Source organism: Eleutherodactylus coqui, chromosome 5, assembly GCF_035609145.1.
Source record: "Eleutherodactylus coqui strain aEleCoq1 chromosome 5, aEleCoq1.hap1, whole genome shotgun sequence".
In the NCBI taxonomy this organism is placed as follows: Eukaryota; Metazoa; Chordata; class Amphibia; order Anura; family Eleutherodactylidae; genus Eleutherodactylus; species Eleutherodactylus coqui.
Genome location: NC_089841.1, coordinates 144378186 through 144405658, shown reverse-complemented (window position 1 = coordinate 144405658; position 27473 = coordinate 144378186). Strand labels below are relative to the sequence as shown.

The following is a 27473-nucleotide window of genomic DNA, read 5'->3' as shown; positions in this document are numbered from 1 at the left end:
CTATTTCAAGATGAAAAAAAAAGTGTAATACATTTTTTTTTAACAGTTAAAAAATTAAAACCATATTAAAAAGTAAAAAAAAAAAACACCCTTTTCTCATAAAAAACTAAATAATTACAAAAGAAACACTTGTTATTGCCATGTAAATAAAAGATCGAACTATTAACTATTAAAATCAAAATATTTATCCCCCACAGTGAAGGCCATAAAAAAAAGGACGGAATTCCATAATTTCAATCTTTTTTGATGTCCCAGCGCCCAAAAATTTTGAGTAAAAAGTGATCAAAAATATTTATGTTTTCCAAAATGGTACTAATAAAAGCTACAGCTCACCTCACACAAAGCAAGCCCTCTCATAGCCCAATTTACAATTTTTGACTTATCTATCTGAATTAAATGGCTGGAAACTACCTATAATATCTCGAGGTGATCTCTTTCCAGCTAACCTGGGCTGGGGGACCTGGTGGCATCCAAGTCCCGTCTGTGAAGTAAGTTCTACTTTTTTTTACTGCACTTTCAAGCACATTCAGTAGCGCAGAAATATTTTATCTCCACTTTGTGATTTTTTTACATTTCTGTGACCGAGATCATTTAGCCCTGGGTTCTTCCATTGCCGCTCTCCCTGCCAATCGACACCTGGCGGGATTATGTGCTTGTGACAACTATTGAAGGCTTACTTGGAGCATAGGTGTGGACACCGGTCATTGGGCAGGCCCCACGCCAGGTGCGTCCACTTATACATTTTTTATATAAAGACACTCATTCCTCCTTAGAGCGCACACACTGCTACTTATACTTTCCCAAAACGGCCCATGACCACCCATTACTAATGCATTTATGTATAATGTACACCAGAAACTGTCATATATTATACCAGAAATCTACACCAGCTTACGTAGATTTCTGTGTGGGCGCATAGAGAAGCTGAGATGCGCCTAATATACGAAGAGGCATGTGCTCTTCATATATTAGATGCATTGTGCGCTACTGAGGATAATATTAAGATTGGCATATGAAACAGACTTAATAAATCTCCCCCAAATATTCCATGTAAATGAATGAACTGGTTAGTCCAAAAAGAGAGAGATGTTCTGTGTAGCCGCCCTCTAATAATTTAGAATGGCCATTTGGAATATTTAAAAATGTGATTTCTAAACCAGACAACCCCTCCAGTACTGGATGCTACTTACTGTACTTAGCTGACACTAAAAAACTGTTTCCCTACCTGGAAAATTTCTGCATCTTGTCCGCAAGGTATCACCGACTGGGGACATTCCGAGAACAATATGGAGGTTGTTTGCACTTTTGTTAACAAAGAACTGCCAGATGCTCTCCTTGGCAGGCCCAACGCCATGTTTTCCAGCTTCATCTCTGATTTGGTTTAATATGGATTCCTTTTCATCATCAGGAAAGAGTGCTGGGACCATTCCTAAGCAATACACAAGTCAAATGCAGATTTATTTGCACATCTGCATTTTTAGACCTATTTCTGTACCCACAGAGAACCGTGATGAAACATTTCCAGATTTATGTGAATAAATATATATCGTTTGATTAAACCAGGGTGCCAAACTAATTTTCATTGAGGGCCACATCAGCCATATGGTTGCCCTCAAAGGGCTGATTGTAATTGTATAGTAAGGGCTCGTTCACATAAGTGTATTTGAGCAGCATAATACGCAGTGAATAGAACCCATTTATTTCAATAAGCTCGTTCGCATATTTTTTCATGCGGTGTGTGATCACATGAAAAAATTGCTGTATAACGCACTGAAGTGAATGGGCAGGCACAAAAATGCATTGATTACGCCGGAAACCTGCGTATTCACTGCATATTTTTACACTATTTCAATGGACCTGCCTGTGTTCTTTTTTGCCTGCGCAAATTAACATTGTATTTGCGCACATAAAAGCATACAAGAGCTGCCAAAGAACACAGGTGTAAGTGATTTTCGTCCGCTCACATATGCAGTGCATTTGCACGACTGAAATGGGCTTACAGTGATGCGAATGAGTCTTAATAGTAACTCCAGCAGTGGTCATTGCAGTAACAGTGCAGGCGGGGTGAGTAGAATTCCTGTAGGGTTGTCTGATTACTTTTTGAAAATGTAATGGTAGGTGCAGATGTGTGGAAATAACAAATGCAGCAGTATTTACCTGTCCTTGGCCCCGGTGATCCAGAGTTGCAGCCCCGCAGTTATTCCAATCTTTGCTGACAGCAGAAGTCAGGTGACTGCTGCCTGCCTACCAATTAAAGGCATTCAGAACTCCAGGTAGCATGGCACCCAGGATGTGAGTGCTGATGCCACAAGAATGGACGGTATTGCTGTGGCCTCTGATTGGCAGGCAGCAGCCACTTGACTTCCACTGTTAGAGATCGGTCAAACGTGAAGCTGCAGCACTGCATTATTGGGACCAAGGACAAGTAAGTACTGCTGTATTTGTTCATTTCATCTTTCAGCATACCAATGACCCAAAGCAGACCTCCAAATCAACAAAAGAATGACTTTGTCAGAAAAAGATCAAAGTTTTGGAATGGCCCAGCGAGAGCCCATACTGGAATCCCATTGAAAATCAGTGGGTTGACCTGAAGAGGGCGCTACACACAAGATGCCCTCGCAATCTGACAGATTTGGAGCGCTTTTGCTAGGAAGAGTGGCCAAAGATTGCCAAGTCAAGATGTGACATGCTGATAGACACCTACCCAAAAAGACTGAATCCTGTCATAAAGTCAGAAGGGTTCATCAACGTCAACAAAGTATTAGTTTTAGGGTGCGCATATTTATGTAACCACATTATTTTAAATTGTTTGTTTTTTTGTATTGTATTTTTCCAACCTAAATGATTTCAGTTTGATTTTCAATATAATTATACTGATAATGGGTCACATTGAAGTCGGAAATAAATCTGAAATTATTCATCTTTGTAGGAGGTTTTAATATGATAAATATGGCATTTTAACAAGAGTGTGTAGACTTTTAATATCCCCAAGAGCCATTGGTGCGGATCTTGACGTGGCTCTGCAGCAGACTTCATCCTTGAATTAAAAGGGTGAAATCTGCTGCGGATCCGAGTCAAAATCTGTGCTGAATGGTGCCGATCTGCACCAAAATCTACTACATGTGAACGCTCCCTGTGCTTCCCCCTATGTCTCGACTACAACTCCCAGCATTCTCTAGAGGCTACTATAATGAGATAAGCCTCAGGACAGGTTGTCTATCTTTACTACATACTTGGTTTTCCAGAGGTGCATAATGTTGTGTAATGATCATTAGCCATAAAGAGGTCATCCACAGGATCTCTTCCATTTTGGGAGAAGTTGTGTTGTGCCTCTACATTTGGCACCAGATTTTTGACATTTAGTTATGGTGTGCAGTGTAGATTTTGCCATACTCCATAATACATAATATCAGACACGTCAGCTTAAGATTTACGTGAGTATAAGGTGTTTTTTTGGGGAGCGGCAGTTAATTCAACTATTTCATAATTACTCGAATTACTTTATAAGGCAGTACTCGAAGGGGCATTATTACTTTATAAGGGGGCATTACTGTTTGTATTACTATCTGGAAGGCACAAAAGTGTCATTTTTACTGTATGTGACACTAAGAGGAGCACTACTACTGTTTGGAGTGCAATGTCTGTTTTGCAGTTATTTTTAGGGTTACTATTTATCTTGCACTATTTTTTAGGAGTGATGTATATGTACTATTTTTTGAGGATATTTATAGCTATGACAACATTATTCCTAAGGCCTCCTGTGCACAGGCGATATGTCACTGCGTTATCCGCGGCAATAATCCGGCCGCAAGTAAAGCAGTGAACGCTTTCCATAGACTTAACTATGGAAAGCGCAGCCCGACGTCCATGAGCGGAGAATCATAGCGATTCTCTGCGGTGAGCCTGTCATTTCTCCCCCCTGCTCCCCCGCGGTGTAATATCGCTAGCGATATTCCGCCTCACTGTGGACAGGAGGCCTAAAGTGCACTATTTGAGGGCAATCTTACCACACAGCAAGTAAAGTCATAGTGGCAGATGGGACAGCCACAGTGTTGGGAGTAGTAGCAGGATGGGGAGTTTGTGTCGATTGGGAAAACTTTTGGTGGGCTGCTTGAACATGTGTGCCTTGTGCAAAACAAGAAGTAGGTGAAGTTGGAAGTGAAGTTTTACTAACAGGATCTCGAATGCTGAGCATGCAGCTTCATCATAATTAACTTTTGTGATGTTTTACTAAAAAAAAATCTTGTTATTTCTATAGCGCCAACTTATTCTGCAGCACTTTTAGGTAATTTATTTATTACCCTCCACCAAGCTGGGTACTCATTTTACCGGCCTCAGAAGGATGGAAAGCTGAGGTCTGCATTTCTGCTGCGTTAGCACTATGAGCCACATGGGGCTCTCTTTTACTAAGAGAGCAGTATCACACATGCTATAGACTTTGAATTGTTGACTTTGTGGGGGATGCCACACTATATAAATTCTTGCATTGGAACAATAAAACAGAAGAGCTTGGAAACATAATTAGGCATACCTGATTGATAAGGCTACAATACCCCTTGAGTATCACCTAAATTAAGTGACTACTTCAACAACATCTTCCCTTGTTGGAGTGGGAGTCTTCATTATAATTATATACAATTGTGAGGGTATATGTATATATTGCCATATGTTTTTTATGCTTTTATACCTGTATGCAAGTTCTATTCAAAGTTAAAATGAGAAAAACTTAATCTGTCGCCTTACATCAGATATTCCAAAGGCCTTGCAAAGCAAAGACAAAATGTATCTTAAACACCGCAAGGAAGAATCGGACACGAAGGCCGTGTGCTTGGCTGTTTTCCCAGAAGCTCCGTATCTAGATAACGACTGTTCAACTACGTATATAACTTTCACTGTCTCAGGCGGAAATCCGAACTTTATATATATGGTTATGCGGTGAATTTGAGCCAATGAGACCATCACCCATTCCTAGTGATGAGACCAAAGGGTATAAGATCCCATGTAATCTGTAATAAAGCGCGCAGTTATGTCCCCGTGTGAGGAACTATACCAGACCTCCGTGTGTGGTGTCTCTTCTTTACCGTCGGCAGCGGGGCATTGGGGTGGGCCTGATTGGTGCTATACGCAGAAATTTCCCTGACACAATTAAGAGATGCTTAATAAATATTACATCATTAAAAATGTTGATTAAAGACAATCAGGCGAAAATGTTTAGTCTATATTGCCAAGTACAATGTTGTATGAAAGGTTGGTAACTGCTTACCGGATGTTAACATGTTATTAATAAGTTCCAGAAACCCTTCTTCCGCCACATGTGCATCTGTAAATAAGAAAATCATCTTCTTGTTCTCTAAACCAAGCTTTATGTAGAGATTCTTTAAATCTTCTCTAAAACTGTTCTCTCCATATCCACGGCTCAGAACAATTTCAAAGACCTAATGGAAATATTTAAACTTGTTAAAACCTCATAGCACTGGAAATAAACTCTGCACCCTTAATAGAAATATTATCAAACCTCATATGCAGCAGCAAAGGCTGCAAGCCTAGCAAGGGATTGCTTTCCTGAGCCTCCTACACCAACCAGCAGAGCATGGCCTCGATCCATTCTTATAATCCGGTGTATTCGGGTTAAATGCTCAAGTGCATCATCAAAAAGGACCAAGTTCATTTTGGTTTTACTTTCATTATATTCCTCAAGGATTTCCTGGTGGGAAAAAATAACATGGTAGAAGTGGGGTCACATGCATCATATATTTACTGTAAATGTAATACTGGAGCATCTCTCACCTGAAAGAGAGCTTTAGCTGCATCATAATCTTGGATGTCTTCATATACCCTTGGTTCCCCTTCCTGCATTGCTGTCCTGTAGTCCCCAAAAAGAATGGGGTCACACATGGCATAATCCAGATCAACCCGGAAGTGTTCTTCAATTAAACTCCGAATATGACCTTGTACCTTTAAAATCAATGCCAGTGCAAATTGAATATGTAATACATGGATTAATCCAGATGTAATGAAAAGGCTATCTGTTAATATCTGTTTTCCTTTCGGAGAAGAAACTAATATTGCCGAGTGACCATTTGCATTTTCTACTTTTTTAACTTTATGTAAACCTTTTATTGTTAGTTAAAATTTTATTATTTTTTCACTAACGGACACACATTTTTGCAAAGTAACATCTTCATATTGCACAATGTGATTCATAATAGAGGAAGCGATATTTACCACTGTCTTATCATTTTCATTGATCAGTCTATCATGGAAAACTCTGAGGGCCTCATTTCTCCAGACTCTCACCATCTGTGCCACTGTCTGGAATCTGAAATCCAATTAAACACATATAAATGTTCAGAAACATCTTTTCCATGTATTAAATTTTAAAGATGTTAATTTAACTAATATTTTCCAACAAATACTATTTTTGCGAAGATGCAACAACATGTTCTAAAATAGTAACTATGAGACTCTTATTAACAGGTTCACATAAATAAAAATACAGGAACTAGCATGCATAGTATTTAAACAAACTGTACATTTGTACAAGAATCTCCAACTTGCTTACTGTCCTCGGCAGCACCCATGGGCTTTATGCCCCAGCCCATCGCTGGACAGAACCCACAAAACAGCAGCATGTTAAGAATTATCAGTTCACCACACCTCCTTTAGCTATAAGAACCTCCCCATTTCCCATAAGCAATGACATTTTTGTTCTGTACCCTGACCAGGGAATTTTATTCATTCTCAGGAGACATGTCATCTCTATCCACAATGCAATGAAGATTCTAGGGTTACTCAACACTTTATTAGAAGCAGTCCCGTGGTCCAAGGCTAATCTAAAACCTTTGACATCAGAGATACTTTGAGTTTGTAACAGAAAGCAGCAGGGTCTGGTGAAAAAAAACTAAAAAATTTGTTCTGCTAACCATAGATGCTTCAGACAGAGGATGAAGTGCCTACTAGCAGGACATGTGCACTCAGGGGATGTGGTCTCTTCAAGACAGCAGGATATCATCAAACGTCAGGGAGATGATGGCAGTGAGACTAGCCCTGTTGCACTTCCAGAAGAGATTGAAGGGTGTCCATCTTAAGATACAATCTGACAACCTGGTAACAGTTTACTACCTCAACAGAGGCAAAAAGATTGAGCTGGGAAGAGGGCCACATTGCCAATACGTCACCCATTCATATCAGAGGCACCCTGAGTTTGTCAGTAGGAAGAACCTCAAATCATGTGAGTGGAAGCTTAATCTCATAATATTCCAGTTATTAGTAGGGAAGTGGGGGTTGCAAGAGTTGGATCTAATGGCGATAGCGGACAATAGGAAGTTACCAAGATTCTGTGCCTTAAGCAGCATAGTGGATCCTTTGTCACCAATCTACAGATGCCTCCACAAGATCAGATAGGATAAGGCCAAGGTCCTGGCAATAATCCCCATGTGGCCCAGGAGGGCCTGGTTTTAAACCTTGTTAGAACTTTTGAACGGCATTTACTGGCAGCTGCCTCCCGGAGACAACCTGATTCTACAAGAGGGGTTAAGGCATCCAGATCTGAGCTTGCATATTGAGAGGTTGAACTTGGCAAATTATAGACTTTCTCAGGGTTTTATTACTGTAATATGCTGCTGTCATCTTAAAGAGATTCCACTCATGCTGTCTATAACAGATTCTGGTGCATATTCTCCAATTTGTGCAGGGGCCAAGATCTATGTCCTACTAATATAAAAACCTCACAGCTTTTGGATTTTCTTCAAAAAGATTTTAAATGTGGACTTAACTATAATACCCAACGTGTCCACTTTGCGTCAATAAATGCCTATTTACAATAAAAGTTCTCAAATGACCAGTTTGTGAGACTATTCTTTAAAGGCACTCATATCCTAAGATGAAATATTAGATCTCCTTGCCCTGTTTGGGAGCTCGCTATTGTCCTTAGACACATGGCTTCTGAGCCATTTTAACCTCTGGAGGAGGTCAACCTTAAATTTCTTACTTGGAAGGTGCTTCTGTTGGTGGTGGTTGTCTCAGCCAAAAGCTCAGTTGCTACGTTTTCTGGATGTCAAACGTGCAGTCATCATTTATTTACACAGAACTAAGGACTTTAGATTATCTGAGAAATTATTTGTCCAATATTTCCAAGCCAGGAAAAGACAGGCTGCAAGCAAAACCTCCCAAACAAGATGTCTGAAATCAGTAATTTTCTTATGCTATTCTTTGGGAGACATTCTTGTGCCTAAAGGAATTCATGCTGACTCCACAATGTGTACTGCAGCCTCTCCAGTAGAGCTTGGGGAAGTGCCTCTTCATTTCATCTGTCAAACAGCATCTCAGGCTTCAGCGCACACCTTCTTGAAACACTACCGTTTAGGCATCCCTTCCTCTGAGTAGTCAGCTTTTGGTACAAAACTATTCAGTATGGTGCTACAAGATTACCCTCCCTCATTTATTCAACTCCCATAAGTGCTGTTGAGGACGATAAGGAAGAAAATTTATTCAGCTGAAACTTTCTTCTTCTTTTTTTTAATACTAGGCAGCAAATGCCCACCAAATAAATATATTTTGCTGAATGTATATCCTTAGTTTTATTTCATTGTTTATAGGGAATGGGGAAGTTCTAATAGCTGGAGGTGGTGTGGTGAACTATTAATTCTTAACTTGCTGCTTTTTAGTAGGCTCTGTCCAGACATGGGTAGGAACATAAAGAACATAGGTGCTCCCTTGGACCTAAGGGGAAAAAAACCTCCCTTATATGAATGATAATGCAGAAGCAGGGCTACTATTGATCCCCCTCTGCTACTCCAAATTAGACACTTGTATGTGTATTTTTTAACCATCTGTACCAAATCTTCTGAAATTTGAGTAGCTATATACCCCTCGTATGTAATTTATCACACTAATTCATACTACTTTTATTGGGAAATACAGTTTTTGGCACAAAAACTAAAGTACAGCATTCCAAAACACTAGAATTCCTTCCCAAAACATGTAAAAAGTAGACAGTAAGTACTTTCTAAGAGGTGCTCTCTAACAGTTGCCAGCAAATCATTTTCACATGTATAACAAAATACATAAACCAATGCAAGAAAAAATATAGAAGAAACTTGAAAAAATATGAAACAAATGAAATATTACCTTTATAAAAAGGAGATTAAAAAATCCTGGACAAAGCACTGTGTAAAACTATAGACTGATCACAGGAACAGTGTGGAGATAGTCAAGAACATGACGTTAACTAAAGAGAACAAAAACAAAAAAAAAGTACCTTTCTGGAGTTGTCAAAATCAATCCATTAAATATTCGGGAAAGATCTCGAAGGTTAAATATATAATGGAACTTTGAAGGAGTTGGAGGAAGATCCCGAACAATCATTTTATACAGCTCCAGGGTACAGGAAGTTAACTTATCACAAATGGTCTGGACATCTTCATTGAATAGCTGCAAAAGTCAAAAAGATCAACAAATCAAATACCACACGATTATGCATAAGTTCATTTTGTTGCTAAGGTCCATCATATAAATCTAGTATTAAAGAAAATCAGACACCTGAATATACTGCCTAATGTAAGAACAGCACATGACTTTTATAGCGCTGTACTCCTATTAGCCAAAAGAGCAAAACGCACACAGTTATGGGTTTGCTGTATTCATGAGGAGAATTCTACTCTGCCTCTCGCCAGCCATCATGGCAGTAACTGACAGACTGCTATGTATATTTGCATACACAGCAGCACCCCTGCAGAAAGGGTAATGGGGAGGCGAGGAAATACTCACCTCAGGATTATTGTAGACTAATAGCTATGAGTCCACTGTATTCTTTCATAGCTGAAGGGCACAATATTTTTTGTGTTTTGACTAATAGGAGTAATGCTCTGGAAATTAAAAATGAATAATACATCTGCTGGTGCTCATGTATTTGCATCTCTACTAGAGATGAGCGAGTATACTCGCTAAGGCACTACTCGCTCGAGTAATGTGCCTTAGCTGAGTATCTCCCCGCTCATCCCTAAAGATTCAGGGGCCGCCGCGGCTGACAGGTGAGTTGCGGCGGGGAGCAGGGGAGAGCGGGGAGGGAGAGAGGGAGAGAGAGATCTCCCCTCCGTTCCTCCCCACTCTCCCCCGCCGCTCCCCACCCCTGCCAGCCCCCGAATCTTTAGGGACGAGCGGGGAGATACTCGGCTAAGGCACATTACTCGAGCGAGTAGTGTCTTAGCGAGTATACTCGCTTATCTCTAATCCTTACCATAACCACAGTAAGTATTGAATTAAAGCCAGTGTGAACAAAAATATAACATTGAAATTACCATTGTGTGCCCATGTAGAATAGAGAAGTAAATGAGATGCAAGGATTCTTCGGACGGAAAAAGCACATTAAATACAGTAAACAGAGATATAAATCGTGTGTCCACTTCGTTTCGGCCACCACCAGCCTTTCCCATTGCAGCTATAAAACCAAGATCCCTTAGGAACTTGCAATTCAGTTCTTTGCCACGGTCATACATGCCACCTCTTTCTAGCAGCAACTTTAACAGAGCAATTGGCTGCTGTGTCCCATACTCATCCACCTGTATTAGAAAGGAAACAGGAATTAATTTTATACGATATTTATAATCTAGTTAGTTATTTTTTACATAAGGAATAATGGCTAAAAAAAAAAATGTATTCTTTATTTTTCTACAAAATGTCATAAAAACACAAACCTTTGGCATATTCATGTCATCCATGAACACCAACAAGCGCTTGCCCATAGGTGGTCCATAGGTGTCTTTCGTACGTTTCTCAACATTTGCCTCAAGATTTCTTTGGATATCCATAGAAGTAGTACGAGAAGAGAAATTGATAGTCAGCAGCATCTGTGTAGGAAGAAATGCACAAGATTGTATGGAAATACTTGTTTATTGACCGGACACTGTAAGAATTATGTGTATACAAAACAAAAGGGAGAAAGGGAACAAGAATACGAGAAAAAGGGGAAGCTGACTTGGTTAGTATATTAATACCGTATTGTCGCTGTTTAAGTTCCTTAAGAGGTTCATTGTAGTAGCTGTTTTAGATGTACCAGATTCACCAACAAGTACTACTGGTCTTTTAATTTTCATCATTTGCTCCAACAGCCACGTGGTACGTGTAGTGTCTACTGTAGGAACTAAAGATCACATATAATGATTTATATTAGCCATATAAATTAACCAAAGCATGTACAAGATAATACAATGACAGAAGAATACTACTTTAACAGTTGACTAGCATACAGTAGAACAAATTAATAAAAGATGAAAACACATTTAACCCCTTCATGACGCGGCCATTTTTTGTTCCCCATTTTCGTTTTTTCCTCCCCCCCCCCCCCTCTTAAAAAAATCATAACTCCTTTATTTATCCATCGACGTCGCTGTATGATGGCTCATTTTTTGCGGGACAAGTTGTATTTTTCAATGGTACTGTGTAAGTAAGCGCTGTGATTGGCACTCGATCATTCACAGCCATTCAGTCATGTCATCTGCTGGCGCTCAATCCATTCAGCGCTTACATACACAGCGCTGACAGGAGGGGAGTATTGCGGGTTTTTTGTTGTTGTTTTTTTCTACCTCACTCGAGTATAAGCCGAGGGGGGCTTTTTCAGCATTAAAAAATGTGCTGAAAAACTTGGCTTATACTCGAGTATATATGGTATATAAGTTTGGTATCGTAGCAATCGTACTGACCCATAGAATAAAGTTACCATGTTGTTTTTGTTGCAGTTTGTGCACCATAGAAACAAGACGCACTGAAAGATGGCGGAAAGTGGTTTTTTTTTTCATTTTACTCCACTTAGAATTTTTTAAACGTTTTTCAGTACATTATATGGTACAATAAATAGCACCATTGAAAAATACAACTCTTCCCGCAAAAAACAAGCCCTCAGACAGCGACGTCGATGGATAAATAAAGGAGTTATGATTTTTTTTTTTAAATGAAAATGGAAAAAAAAATGGCCGCGTCATGAAGGGGTTAAAAAAGTGAAACCTGAACTTTACTTGATATGGGCAAAACGTTTTCCTATTAAATAACTTTAACAAATGAGGCTGTGCAATACTACAAATGTCACAAAAAACACTATAGGAAATACAGAATATTTTTCTCAGAAATATTTGCCATTACCCTACAAACTATAAAATTATATAGAAATATAATTTATAAATTTACTTTTTATAAACTACATGGAATGTGGGATAAAAATAAAAAAATTAGTAATTCTGAGTTATACAAGTTGTTACTTCACTAAAACACATGCACAGGCAACTGTACTATTTGGTCAAACATAATGCTCTTTGAAACATTTCCATAACATTCTGAGTTAGGATAGTTGCTTTTCGTGTTAAATATACCATCAAGAATTTTGATTTCCTATAATAACCTTATATCTTTGCAATTTAAATGTCTGCTGAATAGTTGGAAACATAAAGCATAAGCACAGGTTTTATAAACGCTTTAACAATAAGAACATTATATCGATATATAATCTTCAAGCGTACCTAGAATATCAATAAATTTCTCTTCTGATTTATGAATGTATTTTGGAACCAATTTGCTCCATGGTATCCATTTGTTTTCTTCACCATTAAAATGAAAGTCATAAATGGTAGGTAGCTGACCTGAAACAACACAGATTTTATCAATTTCATTGAATTTTTTCAAAACCACTGAGTTAGAAATGTCATCTTCTTAGTGGGATGACTCTTACCTGGAAGTTCCCCAGGCCCAGCTAGGGCTTGTTCATCATAAGAGGTTGACATTGAAGCTAGACGTTTTATGTACTCATCAAATTTAGTTCTACCCTTTTCAAGTAATGTTGCTCCCAAAGAGCAGTATAAAGCTTCAATGAAGTAACATTCCAAGACATCCATGTCTTCAACTTCCTTTTCAATTAAAGCATCAATCATCATGGATAACTGTGTCACCTACAAAGTTTACAAGAACAGCACATTGTATTTCTCATACTAAAAGGAAACCTCGCTCATAACACAAAGAATAACTATATCAGGAATGACCATCAATGGGATCCAGACATTGACTGAAGTTCCCCTTCTTCCTGTTTATTGGCAGTTGTTTTCACAAGGATACCAGCAACTTCTGGACTAATTGTTCACATTAATGTTTTTCTAGAGATAACCAATATGTAATATTTAGCCATTAATGTGCACAGTTAAAAAAAAAAAAAAAAATTAGAATTACCATGTTTAGATCTGTTTGAGGAACAATAGTCTTCAACTTTTCTCCTTGTTTCCCATCCATGATACCTTCAACAATCATTTCAATGCAAGGAGGCACATATTTCTCAAATAAGCGGTTTAACTCAACTTGTTCTTGCTAAAACAAATAATTAGCTTAAATTATAATTTTGAGATCATTTGATGCATGATGTAAAAAAATTTATAACAATTATGTACATCACTAAGATATATCAAGTACATCATGAAGTACATCAATAAGATACATCAGAGGTTTTTACATTACTATAAGTCATCTTTTTGTTTTCAGGCTTTTACCTTATTTTGTCTATTGCTGACCCACTTTTGCCAGTAAGGTCTATATTTAAGATTCTTAGGATCTACAAAGACCATCCCACAACGGGACACAGTAGCAGGCGATGCATATTGTAAATCTCCCACCTAAAGAAAAACCACACACAGATGATACAGCACTATATGTGAGACTGCAGATAAAGCAAATCAATAATGATGAAAATAGCCAGAACCTCAAATAATAATGCACAGTGTGGCTGAAGTCTTATTCTCTCTCCATTTGCCAAGGTCAATAGCTTGTTGTCATCCATCACTGAATTCATATTTTCCACCCACAGAGCATCAACATCCCCATCAAATAATATATACCTGTACAAAAGAAATACAAATGTTTATGGTATAATAAAGAGGAGCCTTACCATGGAAAATTATATATACAAGCCTATTGTTCATAAGACTATTAAGAAAAATGTTAGTTATAAGAAAGATTAGTGATGATCAAATTACAAAACTGCACAATAAAAATGAAGGAGAGTTATAAAAACTTTTGCAAGTGAAAAATTATGTTTTATAGTAAATAGTATATATTATTTTTAGAGTACTCCTGTGTCTACAATATGTTATATATGTAAAAGGCCCCCCCAGGAACATAAATTTGACCTTATAGCACATGGATAGTCAGATATGCACCAAATTTATTAGGAAGCGTATGACTCTTAATACATTTGTCCCATCTTACCCCAGTTGGCATTAAACTAAGATTGGCCTATGAAACATCGCTCTTAATAAACATGCCTCATAGTCTTAAATTATTAAGACAGACAGAGTATACTACTTTCACATCTGCCTTAGAGGCTTTGTTTGTAACCCCCCACATGGACTCTGTCACATTTGACAGAAAAAAAGTGCACCATTAAGTAATATAGGGTGGCCCGAAAAATGTATACACACTTCAATAGTGGTTACCTATCACCTTTTTAAAAAAAATCTGACTTGAATTATGGCAGCAATATGTAGTATTATCTTGTCTAAGATGTCAGTAGTTGTATGATTACTAAAGCCACCATGTGGCTGGTCAGGAGAGTCAAATAAAATATAGGAGGCACGCTTAATAATCTCTGCAGCCAATGTTGTTTTGTAGTGGCCCAGAGTTAGCAGGGCCCTTCTATAATGTTGAATGTGTTTGTCTTGTACAATCGTATTGTTAGTGTCCTCTGTGTTGTATGCATTTGATGTGTATTGCACCTTTGCAGCACTGAATGGGTTAATGTCTGGGTTATGTCTGAGAAATGTATCGTGTTGTAGGTCATGTGATCTTGTGATATATATGTGTTTGCAAGGTGGATGCAAGGGAATTGTCGTGGTTAGTTGTTGTGAGCTTTTGGTGAGAGTCAGCCCACACACAGACACTGGCTTATCGGTCTGTGTGTGGAGGCATGGAAGAGGCTGAGCGATTCCCTGTTGTGTGACCCGGGATTAATCGCCTGGGGTGTACCGGTGCTACCACTAAGCACTGAGTGAAGAGAGGGATCGTTGCCTGGCAAAAGGACGGCACAGGAAGCGTGAGTGTGGACCGGTAGAGAGTTGAAGAGAGAGAGAAAAGTCACCGGGAGCCGGATCTCACAGATAACTAAACTGTGAATTGTCTGGATTACCCTGAGTATCCTCCTTGTCACACCACTTCCTTTCATTATATCTGTGACAAATCTGCTGTTGCACTGTTATTATACAGTAAACGGACATTACTGACAGTTCCCGGTTTGTCCAGAAAGTTATCCCTGCGTGTGGGCTAAGTTATTTTCAGCAAACAGTTTCATAGCAGAGGACAGAATGGTGGCATCACGAGTGACAAAAAGATTTAAGGTAACCTCTGGTTGCATGTTCCCTGTGACCTCCCCCAGCAGGAACTTGGACGGGTCCCGAGCTACCCTCAGGGGAGGGGACGGTAGAGCCACCGTGACAGAGATCTTTATTTATCCCCACTATCTCCCAGCTGTGGGCCTGCTCCTTGGACGCTGCAGTTTGTGCAGTAGTTTGCAAGAATCAGAAGTGTTTGGATGTTAATGGTAACCACTTAAGCACCTAATGTGATTGCAAAAGTCAAATATGACTTACAGCTATGCTCTGATGTCAATATAAATCTAGTGATATAGCTTTTAGGCAGATGTTTTTCAGCATTGAAGTATGCATACATTTTTTTGGGCCACCCTGTATCTTCCATCTAAAAACCAAGCGAAAGCCAATGAAAATCATTGTAAGTTACAGGGGTCCATGAAGAAATGGAACAATCTTTGCTGTCTTACCGTCTCTCTTTTTTATCTGTTGGCTTGTTGATTTCCCTGAAGATGTTTGAAAGGATTCCATCAGTCCAGTCCCTTGTTGTTGGGTCCAGGATACCATACAATTCAATCACGCTCATGGCTTTAGGATTCAGTGTATATAATTTAGTCGTAAGAGCAAGTCTGACAAGGATAGAATTTTTTATCATTAGCAATGTTAGTCAATACTTTAATAACGAGGAAGGGAGACTAGCATACCATTTCCAAGTGTATGAACTATAATGCACAGTATGTGTGCCACATTTATGTACAAACTATATTTCTGTTGCTTATATAGTGCCAACATATTCTGTAACACTGTGCTCATGACCTAAGCTTCCTAACTCAAACACACACATAAACTATTAGTATGTTTTCTTTTTGGAAATGTGGAAGGAAGCTGGGGTACCCAGAGGAAACCCATGTACACCTGGGGAAAACGTACAAACTCTATAGATTCAAGATCTGTAAGCGTAAAGAGAAAACCACAAGATATCTGAGCAAAATTATGGTTTAATATTGTTTACATGAAGACTATAAGCTAATAATCATACAACATTGTATGCTGTTTATGGAAAGTGTCAATAAAATATGATTAAAAAAAAAAACTCTATATAAATGCTGTCCTTAGTTGGATTTGAACTTAGGAGCCAAATGCTACCACTTATTATATGTAATGTATATATCTTATTCATACATACACACAGTGCCGAATTAACCATTAGGCAAATAAGGCACATGCCTTAGGGCCAGCCAAAAATCCTGGCCACATAGAAATAAAGTACAAAAAAATTTGATAATTGTCAGGTGATGACAAGACTTGGAATTTCCAAATCTCACTCTGTCAGTGCCACTCCCCCAAGCGTAAGTCCAGATGTTCGTTAGCTGCACTTCTCCGCAAATCAAGCACATACAAATCTGAATGTCGGCGAGTAACCAAGCGTAAGAAGCAGTGATGGAGATATCACAGATGCTGTGGAAGAGATGTCGGGCCAGAAAAAGTTTAAAGTCAACATCTTTTGTCATCATTAATCAACTGAAAACTGCTGCAGAGGTTTGTTTTTTTGACTGAGTATGACTCTATGTCTGATGGAGATATCGATGTTGGTATTTCAAGTCTTGTTGGTGTCTATTCGGAGGAATTGTCTTCCGATTTCCCAGCAAAAGTTTGTCAATTTACATGCTGGTATAAAGAGCAGAGACCCGATGAAATAGCACCAACTGGAAGTGCCCAGGTGATGTTTGAAATGCTGCACACTACTGCAGCTCATCATGCATTTCTGAACACGGAACTAGCACTCCGAATTTATAAATCTCTAAAGGCTATGAACTGCTCAGGGGAATGCTCTTTTTCGCAACTAAAAAGAATTAAAGTTGTTAAATGATCAACAATGTCTTGGTATACTGGCACTTCTCTGCATTGAAAGTGATTTGCTTCATAAAATTGACTTCAAAAACCTAACTGACGAATTTGCAGTCACAAAAGCGTGCAAAGTTGTAATCTAGCTACTGTCATCTTATAGTGATTACAGTACTTTAAAAAGAAATTGGTTGTTCTGAATTTGTTTGTAATAAATTTTCTGCTGTGAAAATCAACTTTCTTCCTTTTATTGGTGAGCCCAAAACATCTGTATGTTTAGGCCACCTATCAAAATGTGCCTCAGGGCAGGCATAGCCTTAATCCGGCTCTGCATGTGCAGTTTAAATTGTTTATGCAGCTAAAAAAATGTCACCCAAAGTGAATTAGGTTAAATAGGCAAAACAAGGCAAAGACTAACTGCAATAGGTAACAAAATACAAAACAATGCATGTAACTGCCAATTGCTGTGAAAAAGCACAGGATCACCTGTTCTAGACTGTATATATTTCATAAACTACCCATGAAAGGTAGGATGTAGGGTACTTACTTAGTCTGTGCCAAACATAAAGTATTAATTACGACAGACTTTCCCCCTCCTGTGGGACCAACCACCATAGTGGTATGTCTTGTCAGCATTGTCTCATACATCTGAACTACTTTGTCTACCTACAAAAAGAGAAGAAAGAGTGAACAAAGAAGATAAAGGTGAATTCAATACAATGCTGAATTTATAAGTCTTCTGTTCCCATATCAGACATCCCTCTTCATACCATGTCTTTAAATTTAGGGCCATTGTTTTTAGTTAGAGAAGACAACATTGTGAATTTGCTTTGCCATGCATTTACCTGAACAGGCAGCAGGACATAGTTATTGTCTGTAAGAGCCTCTTCCACTGCATCATTAAAGTTGGGGTAACGAACTCGAGGGCAGTCCAGTCCCGGGAACAAGTCCGAAATTAAACCAAGAAACAGGGGGACATCTTCAAATATAAACTTGGGTAGGTTCATGTCTCTCAGAGCTCTCATCAAAACCACATCCTAAAATAAATTGTGTAATTGTGCTAAAATGTTTACATTGCATAAATAGAGGAACAACCTGAACTAAAACATTTACAAAAACAAGTTCATTTTTAATTTCTTTCCCACATTCATCTGACAGAAGAAAAAAAACCCAGGTAGCATTCCTCCTTGGTCCCTATTGTTTCTGCTCTTATCTGAACTCTGAGCAATTGGGAACTGCTTGAAGCTATAGATAACTAGATTTTCATTTTGCATTTAACATTAAGACCCCATTTACACGTAAAGATAATCGCTCAAAGCTCACTCAAGCAATAGTTTGAGTGACAGTTTTCAGTGTTTACTTTGCATAAGCTCTTAAGTAGCTATCTAGCTGAATGCTCCAAGCGGGGTATACAGAAGACAGCTGGGGCGCTGTCTTCTGCATACTCTTGCTGTGTTCACGGAGGGCTCAGCTGGTATACAGCTGAGCAATCCGAGCTGGGTATACAGAAGACAGCTGGAGTGCATTTAGACACAGCAATTATTGCTCAAAAGACTGCTTGAGCGAATTTTGAGCGATAATCGTTGTGTCTAAATGGCACTAAACACTAATGCATTGATGAGTCCATCAAAAAAGAAGAAACCTTTACAAAAAAACAATTATTTTGGTTCTTAAAGTGGGGTCCCAAGGAGGGGATGTCCATATGCCCTAAAACGATATATGGTGACAATTGCTTTAAAACCACCTTTAATAAAATACAATATACTTACTTCACTCAAGTCTGGTGAACCTCTTTTCAACTCTCCTGCCATCACTAGCACAGATTTTAAGGCACGCAAGCCAAAATCATAATGATGCTGTTTTGACAGTTGTTCTTTAGAAAGTCTATATAATACGGTCATCTTTTTAGCCAGGTTCTAGAATTGGGAAAAAATAATTTGGTATTCAATGGATCAGGCACTGTAGCTTTACATTCAGTTTTAAAATGACTATATTACATTGATAAGGCCAGCAATGGAGTGAAAAAGACATCTCTACAGCTTTTTTTAGTTTTTTCATGCAATTTACTGGTAAGTATAAAATAAAATCTTAAGTCGCTGTAACTTTTCACTGCTCAAACCCTATTCTAAAAAAAGTGAACAGCAGAAGACATAATAGAAAAGAACAAGATGCTTTTACTGACTATGAAGGACTTTAAGAGGGTTTTGCTTTAATTTTTAAATATAATAAAAATCTTTATTATATAGCATCAACCTATTCTGCAGCATTTTACAAATCACAGGGTACATAGACAGCCACAATCAGTCAGTATATAGCAAACCAATCAACAATTCAGACAAGAGGAGTGAGGGCCCTGCTCACAAGAGTGTACAATCTATGAAGACCATTTATATAATGGATATAGTTGTAGGTCAGGACATACAAACATAGTAAAAACAGGAAATAACTACTCATAATAATAATCCTCATAAAGATAATTTATTCAACTTACTTTGGCCAAAAGAAACCCTTCTGAAAATAGCATAATCTCACAGATTTGTTGCAGGTCTGGTACAATTACAACCACAGGCCTGAAAAGAGCCTTCACGGATTCTGGTAATTCTGTACGGCCAGCATAGCCAGGGTTCATTGTAATAAAGATCCCCATGCGGGCATCCATGGCAATCTCCTGACCTTCAAACTGGGAATCAATAAATTCAAAAGGAAATCAGATATCCATATTTTAAAGTTGTAGATAAGAATAGGAAAAATATAAAATTGGGGTAAATGAAAAAGACTACAATGCCATTATAGTATATTTTATATCAATGAACCATACTGAAGAATGGGAGATCAGACATTTATAATGGTAATGGTAAACTCCAGAGCTCAATCAAATTTTTGAGAGGAAAAAAAATAGAAAACAAAATAAACATAGCAGTCTACGGAGAAAGTAGATATATTGTTTATTTGTATAATGCCAACTTATTCCACAGTGCTTTCAGGTAATTTTTATTTATTACCCCCCACCAAGCTGGGGACTCATTTTACCGACCATGCAAGAATGGAAGACTGAGTCAACCCTGAGCCAGCTACCTGATAAACGCGGGGATTGAACTCGCAACCTTCAGGTCATGAGCGAGAGTTTAGGCATTTCTGCTGCCTTAACACTCTGAGCCATACAATGTTCCTTAAGATATTAAACAAGTCTAGCATAGCACAATAGGAGTCTATGAGCATTAGGGAAACAGCATAGTTCAACAGCGCTCTTTCTGTCCATCCATATACCTAGTACAGAAAGAAGGACTTATCACAGCCATCTTTGGTTGCGAATGGAATACCCCACTAAGCATATATAACAAAGACATTGTTAAATAACTATCTCTGTGGTACATAAAAACACCACTTTATAGATGCATAAAGAGGCACAACCCACCTGGAATCTCTTCAAGTGATGGATTAAAGCATTTCGTATGGTCTGTATCTGAGAGGAAATGACTGAAAGTACCGAGGCGTCAATACGGTTGAATTCATCAAAGCAGCCCCACGCTCCACATTGAGCCAGGCCAGAGAAGATTTTACCAACAGCCTGCAACATTGATGGAAAGATATAAACAAAGTTCTAGTCAGCTGTAGTACATATATAGATTAATTGCCAATGCAATAGAATATTTCATTATGCTATCAAATATTAGTCTCAAATTTCCATATTCCCTGCAGCCTTATATGATAATGAGAATAAGATACCAGTATGCTCTAACAATGTCATTTTTGCACATGAATATATTTTAAGCATATGCTAAATTGTAAACAAGAACACTTCGTGTACCTTGTAGTCCATGCCTTCACCGCAGTTTGTCACCACACACAGTAATCCAAGAGCTTTAGCCAGATCTTTAGTTGTCTCAGTTTTACCAGTCCCGGCTGGCCCTGCAGGCGCCCCACCTAAATACATAGACAATGCCTAGAAGAAAAAAAATAAAGGGGAACTAGATTCTACAGTTTCATGACATCTATAGCACAGGCTATAACATTTTTCAAAGTTTAGGTTCATAGCAAAAAATACTAGTTATGTTCAATCAATATGCATGACCAGTGGTATATACAAGCTAAAAAAATTGCATAATTGATATGTTAAACAGGTCACAAGCCCTAAAGAAAAACACACCAAAGCGACAGATGCACACAATAGATTATTTTTCATGTGTTTTCTTTGCCAAATGCCCTGAATTATGTACTCAGATGCTACCAGATTTACTGTCTGAATTACCTGCGTAAGAGTAAGGTATATCCGATCAGTCAGAGGGGTAATGACTAGTCTCCCATTAAGACCCATGTATTCATAACCATAGGCAAAAGTTCCAGTGCACTGGCGGACATTCAGTTCGTCTGGTTCTCTATCCCAGTAAAAGCGTAGTTGACTTTCCCATTCAAACTCGCGGGCATCCATAATGCTAGCAGAAAGTTCAGAATTTCCATTAGACACAGTCATTGGTTGCAAAATCAGGGTGAATGATTTTAAATCACTACATCAGAAAAGGGTAAATTATAGAGATAATTATACCATAAACATAACTGCAAAAAAAATCCCTATAGTAAAACACTATTGCTTTTTCGTTAAAAACACCCCAAAACATATATAAGACAAATGAAATAGTGGAAAAATGGGTTCAATATTCAAGTGCATACATATTATCTGCAAAAAGCAGCATAGTTAGGCCGGTCTCACGTCTGCGTTGGAACCGGAGGTTCTATCACAGATCCAACAGAAAATACCGGAAGAAAATGTGCTGCATGTAGGACTCTTTCTTGTGTGCAGCTTGGTGGAAAGAGGGCGGACTCCATATTAGTCAATAGCATCAGCCCATTGCTGTTTAGTTCCATTCAAAAACTGAACTGTTTGGCTACAGGGATTCCCTTTTCCTGCTCCATGAACAGTATAGGAAAGCAGAATTCCCAACCCAGATGTGAAATCACCCTTAATGGAGTGAAAACATCCACAACATTAAATAGCAACAAATAATATTGTTATTCCTAAGGAGTTACAATTAATAGAATCAGGTAATGCATCAGGATATGCATAAAAGGAGTCCCTCTAAAAGGATGATCTTTCTATTCATCCCAAAAGATAGCAAAAGAACCAAGGGAAAAGATAAATTGGCAAATTGTCCTGCTAATCCCTTCACTTGAGGTTCTTTTACACGGAACAAATCATTCAAAAAAATCATTGGATTGTCCAAATTTTAACAAAATCATTCAGTGTAAACATGGCCAACAATTGAACATTGAACAATAATTCATTCACTTCATGTTCGTCGTTCATTTTAAGCAGGCATAAAAATAATTTATCGCAACTCGTTATGTGTAAAGAGCATTCATGCAGTTGTTCATATTCCCTGGTACAGTTACCTGAATGACTGAACGATCAAAGTAAACAATGTATCTGCATGTATAAACTGTCTGTACGTGAGAAATCTGTCTTCATTTATTCAAGCGAACCATTACTGGCTCTGTGTAAAAGGACACTTACAGTTACCTAACTGCAGGGCTTTAGCCTTGAGAAGCACAACTCCACTCCATGACGACTGTCCACTATTATGCACCTAAGGCCGCCTGCAGACGAGCGGGTCGGATCCGGCGGCGAGAATTCTTGCCGCGGGACCCGACCCGAGAGCCTGCAGGGACGAGCACGTACTCACCCGCGCCTGGTGGCCCTGGCTCTTTCGTGTGCCGGCTGCCGGGCAGCCGGCGCATGCACAGACCGGAGCCGGCGGCCGGGTGAGTGACGTTTCTGTGCGAGGCTCTGCGAGCCCCGCATAGAAATAGGACATGCCGCGGTTTGTTTGCCGCGCGACATTTCGCGCGGCCAAACCGCGGCCGTCTGCATAGGAGTGCGTATTGTAATGCACTCCTATGCAGGCTTTTAGTGGCGGAAATCCCACGGATAATCCCGCCGCGGGATTTCCGCCCGTGTGCAGGCGGCCTAAGAGAGCCCTTAAAAAGTCAATTATAATCATAGATCCCAATGTGTTACCCCCTACAAAAATAGAGCAGGGGTTATCAGGGAATTAAACCATAAGGGAATGAACTCATCCCTCACCAATGAGAATGACATCAAGGTAACTTGTCTTATATATGTTTTGGGGTGTTTAAATAAAAAAAGGAATACAATTTGTGCTTTCATATAGGGTTTTTTTTTTGCCAGGAATGATGTTAAACATTAAATGTACCTGTCTCTCACAAATATGTCCACAATGTCTCTGGCATGGACATCAATGATGAGAACAGTATTATATTTTTTCTGGTCATTTTTAGTTAGCGGTTGTGTTATCCGGGTCACAAGTTCATCAATCTGCTGGTGCATTTTCTTAGCATAGTTTTTGAGCGCTTGTTTCTCTCCTTTCTTAACTTTACAGAAGACATCTTCAACTTCCCAAGTCCACCACACCTGATTACCAGCCAAGACAACCATTCCTTGGTATAATAGCATCCAATCTACCCTGTAAAATTCACACATTCCAAAAGCAGGCAGATGTTAATTAATTTATCATTAAGGTTAAAGACTGCAAAATTTATGTGTACATTAGTGTGATCTAACTAGTGGTTTATTGATCTGTACTAAAGTTTTATATCTCTGTTGTTACATGTACTGGGCGGCACTGTTACAAATTCCTTTATAGCATAGGTTTGTGTGCTGTATACTTTTTACGTAATTTCAGATCCTTGCATATGTAGTAAATATTTTTACAACTTTTTAGGACCACTCATCTTTGTTCACTTGTAGGGCATAAGATAACCTTGATAAATAATTATGTACACTCAGCAAAGTTTGCAAAGTGTTAAATAGTTAACCATATGGAAATTACAGGTGACAGATGTCAGACAAACCAGGTATAAACTACTTGTATAGGATTACATTTGGGTTTTCTTCAGTCCCTTGGTCTGAAAAATATTGCCAAAATGTGAAATGGATATTGCTTATGTAAACTATGTTTGTAGATTATGAGCATAAAGGAAGTGGAGTTGAGCACTGAAATGTACTGTTAACACAATTACATAATGAAGAACATGACTAGGATATTGACAGTACCTGCTCTTATCCTCACAGTATCTAAATATAGCCTCCTTAGTAATGAGCCTGTTGGTTCTCCTCATTTCCTGCAGAACAGCAGTCATCCAATCCTCCACGCGACCTTCAGCCGCTATAGCCTGGCGGAATGCCATCACCTCCCCTTCAGCAGAGATCATCCCTGTTGCTAGCATTTCACCATTGTCGCCAGCTTGAAATCTCAGTGATGCAATGTTATCATACATCTGTAACAAAAGCAGGTGCTCAGGTATACATAACATTTAGTGTAAATGTAGCAAAGCTGTGAAACACATTACTCATCCTTCATTTATTTGATAAAACACTGTAGTTGGGTTGCAGAAAAAAAATCTGAAAAAGATAAAACTAATGAGAGACAGTGCCCAGGACAATCACTGGATAAATGTTCACAAAGCTTGGGGAGTACCTTTCACCATACCAACATATCTTTGTAAGGGTCTGTTTAGACCTGCCAATTTCTCGTTTGAAGTCAACTACAAGTTGAGAATATTTTGGAAGATTCACAATGCAAAGAATTAGCTGCAAACAACAAAGCCTTAGCATATTTCTTTCAGAGTGTCCAAGTGGAATCAATGAACCATTGCTTCACTATGGACATTTTCCCACTGGGCTCATACTCAACAGATTCCAACATATTGGTTCACAAGGCAGTGGCTAAAATCTTACTTGACCCGAGATTTAAGGAGGTTTAGAGTGTCATTTATGTCTTTGTCAGTGAACCAAAGTGGGAAGTGTTTCAGATCTTATTCGCCTAAAAAATCCCACTGGGTTAACATAAATTGTCCCAGTAATCTACATAAAAGATAATAAAAATATCTCGAAGACGTCACTGAAGAGTATATGTTGGAAACTATTTACAAGATTTAAACCATGACAATGTCATAAAATACACTGTTTTAATAGTTTAAAGGCTCCTGTTCACGGACGGATTTGCATTGCGGTGTACAGAGCGGGATTCCGCCTCCGGACTCCACAGCAAAACCAGCCCCATAGCTTGCAATGTAAAAATGCGATTTCCTGCTCGCGGAGAAGAAATCGCATCATGCCGTGATTTTGTGCTGTCTACGCACGGCCAGCTTGCATTGAAGTCAATGGAAGCTGTCCGTCCCGCGGCCATTGCAGAATGGCCAAAGGAGTTGCGTCATCGCCATAACGACGGCACGGCATTCTCTGTACTGCGCATGTGTACCAGCGTGTCGACCAGCACATCGCAGCAGAGGAGAAGATGCAGGGACAGGTAAGCTGGGGTCACCGGCCGGGCACCTGGTCGAACTCCGCTGAGGGATCTGACCCGCCTGTGGACAAGAGCCCTAACACCGGCAGCACAAAGTATTAGTATTAGGGATGAGCGAACGTGTCCGTTACGGACACATCCGCACCCGGACACCGGCTTTGCCGAACACTGCAGTGTTCGCGCGTAAGTGTCCGGGTGCCGCCGGGGGGCGGGGAGATGCGCGGCGGCGCGGGCGGCAGTAGCGGGGAACAGGGGGGAGCCCTCTCTCTCTCCCTCTCCCCCCCACTCCCCGCCGCACCCCCCCGCGCTGCCACGGCGGCCCCCGAACTTTTTCGCCCGAACACTGAAGTGTTCGCAAAGTTCGGTGTTCGGGCGAAAAAGGGGCGGAGCCGAACGTGTTCGCTCATCTCTAATTAGTATCAAATAGTATTAGCACAGTAAAAAGATGTCACCTTGATAATGTGCTCCTGAACACAAGTGGGATCACTGCTGCCCAGAATGCTTAGCAGTTCATCATCTGATATGAAGAAGAACCGTGGAAAAGCATTTCTCTTGGAGTCCAAGTAATCATTCAAGCTCTTTTGACATTTTTCAAGATCCTCACTTAGGTTTAGTAAGTCAAACAGCCGATTTGAGGCCTGACAGCAACGCTTTATTACTGGATCCTTCATGGTTTCTGACATTATCTGCAAGGTAAGAGTAGGATATTATAATTTATATTTTTTACTAATACAGAATACAAAATCAATAAAAAACAGTCCAAGTTGGTCTGGTTTTTATAAATATTTCATATTTAATCATGAAAGGTGCTTACTGGTAGAAACCCTGCAATGTACTGGAGTGAAACGGAATAGGCAGTACGTCACACTACCCACTTTACAACATAGGGGTGTACATAAAACACGTTGAATCCAGTAGCAAAACTCAGAATTGACTCAGAACCTTCCCCCATCCCTCACAAAATTAAATTTAATATATAGACACACGAGCACACACCACCGGTCAAAAATTTTAAAATATCTCAATTTGTCCAGTTTTTATTGATATTTACACAGTTTAATGTTTGAAATGTACTTTGAAATTAAAGCATAGAACAAATAAATAAGTTAAGATAATTAAAAATAATGTATTAGCTTTGTTTCACCAGATTAAATTTAGATATCCAACTCTTCAAAGTAGTCACCTCTGGCTGATATAACAGCTTTACACAATCAAGGCATTCTTTCTACATTTGCATTCAGATATTGTTCAGAAATTTCTTCCCAACATTGTTGCGGAAGTTCCCATAAATGTGCTGCACTTGTAGGTTGCATGACTTTCACTTTTGTGTCAATTGATCCCAAACAAGTTGCATGGGATTTTTGAGTTCGGACTGTGCAGGCCATTTCATTCTTTGAAGCCTACTAACATTTTTTTTTGTCTTCTTAAGTAGTTTTGACATAACCTAGAAGTATTTTTTCGGTTCATTATCTTGATGTAATATGAACCTCTGACCAACTTAAGAATACACCAGAGGGTGCATCAAAATGCTATGGTACCCCTTTTTGTCCACTGTGCCATTCACTGTGTGAATGTTGCTAACTCTGGATCCAGCAAAAAAGCCCCAAACCATCAAACATCCTCCCTCCATGTTTGACAGTTGTAGTCACACACTCGGGAAGCATCCTTACACCTATTTAACAGTGTACAAAAACCCTGTGTGATGTAACAAAGATGTCAAATTGTTTCTTTGGTCCATAAAACCTTCAGTAGTCCACTGGAGATGCTGCGGGCCGATATACGCTTGTGTGAAAGAGCCCTTAATCTGTGCTTGAAGATTTTGTGCTGTGAGGCGCCGATTACACAAACTGTTCACTTTTAAAAACTTGTCATCAGATTTTGTAATGGCCTTTGGTCTGCCAGACCTTTTCCGGTTAGAGTTTCCTCCAGTTTTCAAGTGTCTTTTGATGGTATAGGAAACTATACTGACAGCCAC

General features: G+C 39.1%; 1 protein-coding gene across 1 annotated transcript in view; it reads right to left on the bottom strand.

Moving 5' to 3' along the window:
• The window catches only part of DNAH10 (dynein axonemal heavy chain 10), a 147721-nt gene that overhangs the window by 58517 nt on the left and 61731 nt on the right, over nucleotides 1–27473 (bottom strand). Inside the window, exons 29-53 of the mRNA XM_066603357.1 lie at nucleotides 25951–26184; nucleotides 24247–24470; nucleotides 23387–23656; nucleotides 21427–21610; nucleotides 20986–21120; nucleotides 20593–20745; nucleotides 19669–19857; nucleotides 18947–19093; nucleotides 18023–18214; nucleotides 17725–17843; nucleotides 15803–15961; nucleotides 13733–13868; nucleotides 13524–13646; nucleotides 13210–13344; nucleotides 12719–12935; nucleotides 12510–12629; nucleotides 10995–11140; nucleotides 10695–10847; nucleotides 10299–10559; nucleotides 9260–9432; nucleotides 6226–6319; nucleotides 5788–5955; nucleotides 5516–5704; nucleotides 5264–5435; nucleotides 1226–1429 (exon numbers count right to left, since the gene is read on the bottom strand). Of these exons, the coding sequence (XP_066459454.1) occupies nucleotides 1226–1429; nucleotides 5264–5435; nucleotides 5516–5704; nucleotides 5788–5955; nucleotides 6226–6319; nucleotides 9260–9432; nucleotides 10299–10559; nucleotides 10695–10847; nucleotides 10995–11140; nucleotides 12510–12629; nucleotides 12719–12935; nucleotides 13210–13344; nucleotides 13524–13646; nucleotides 13733–13868; nucleotides 15803–15961; nucleotides 17725–17843; nucleotides 18023–18214; nucleotides 18947–19093; nucleotides 19669–19857; nucleotides 20593–20745; nucleotides 20986–21120; nucleotides 21427–21610; nucleotides 23387–23656; nucleotides 24247–24470; nucleotides 25951–26184 (4297 nt within the window). The remainder of the gene's footprint in view (nucleotides 1–1225; nucleotides 1430–5263; nucleotides 5436–5515; nucleotides 5705–5787; nucleotides 5956–6225; nucleotides 6320–9259; nucleotides 9433–10298; nucleotides 10560–10694; nucleotides 10848–10994; nucleotides 11141–12509; nucleotides 12630–12718; nucleotides 12936–13209; nucleotides 13345–13523; nucleotides 13647–13732; nucleotides 13869–15802; nucleotides 15962–17724; nucleotides 17844–18022; nucleotides 18215–18946; nucleotides 19094–19668; nucleotides 19858–20592; nucleotides 20746–20985; nucleotides 21121–21426; nucleotides 21611–23386; nucleotides 23657–24246; nucleotides 24471–25950; nucleotides 26185–27473) is intronic.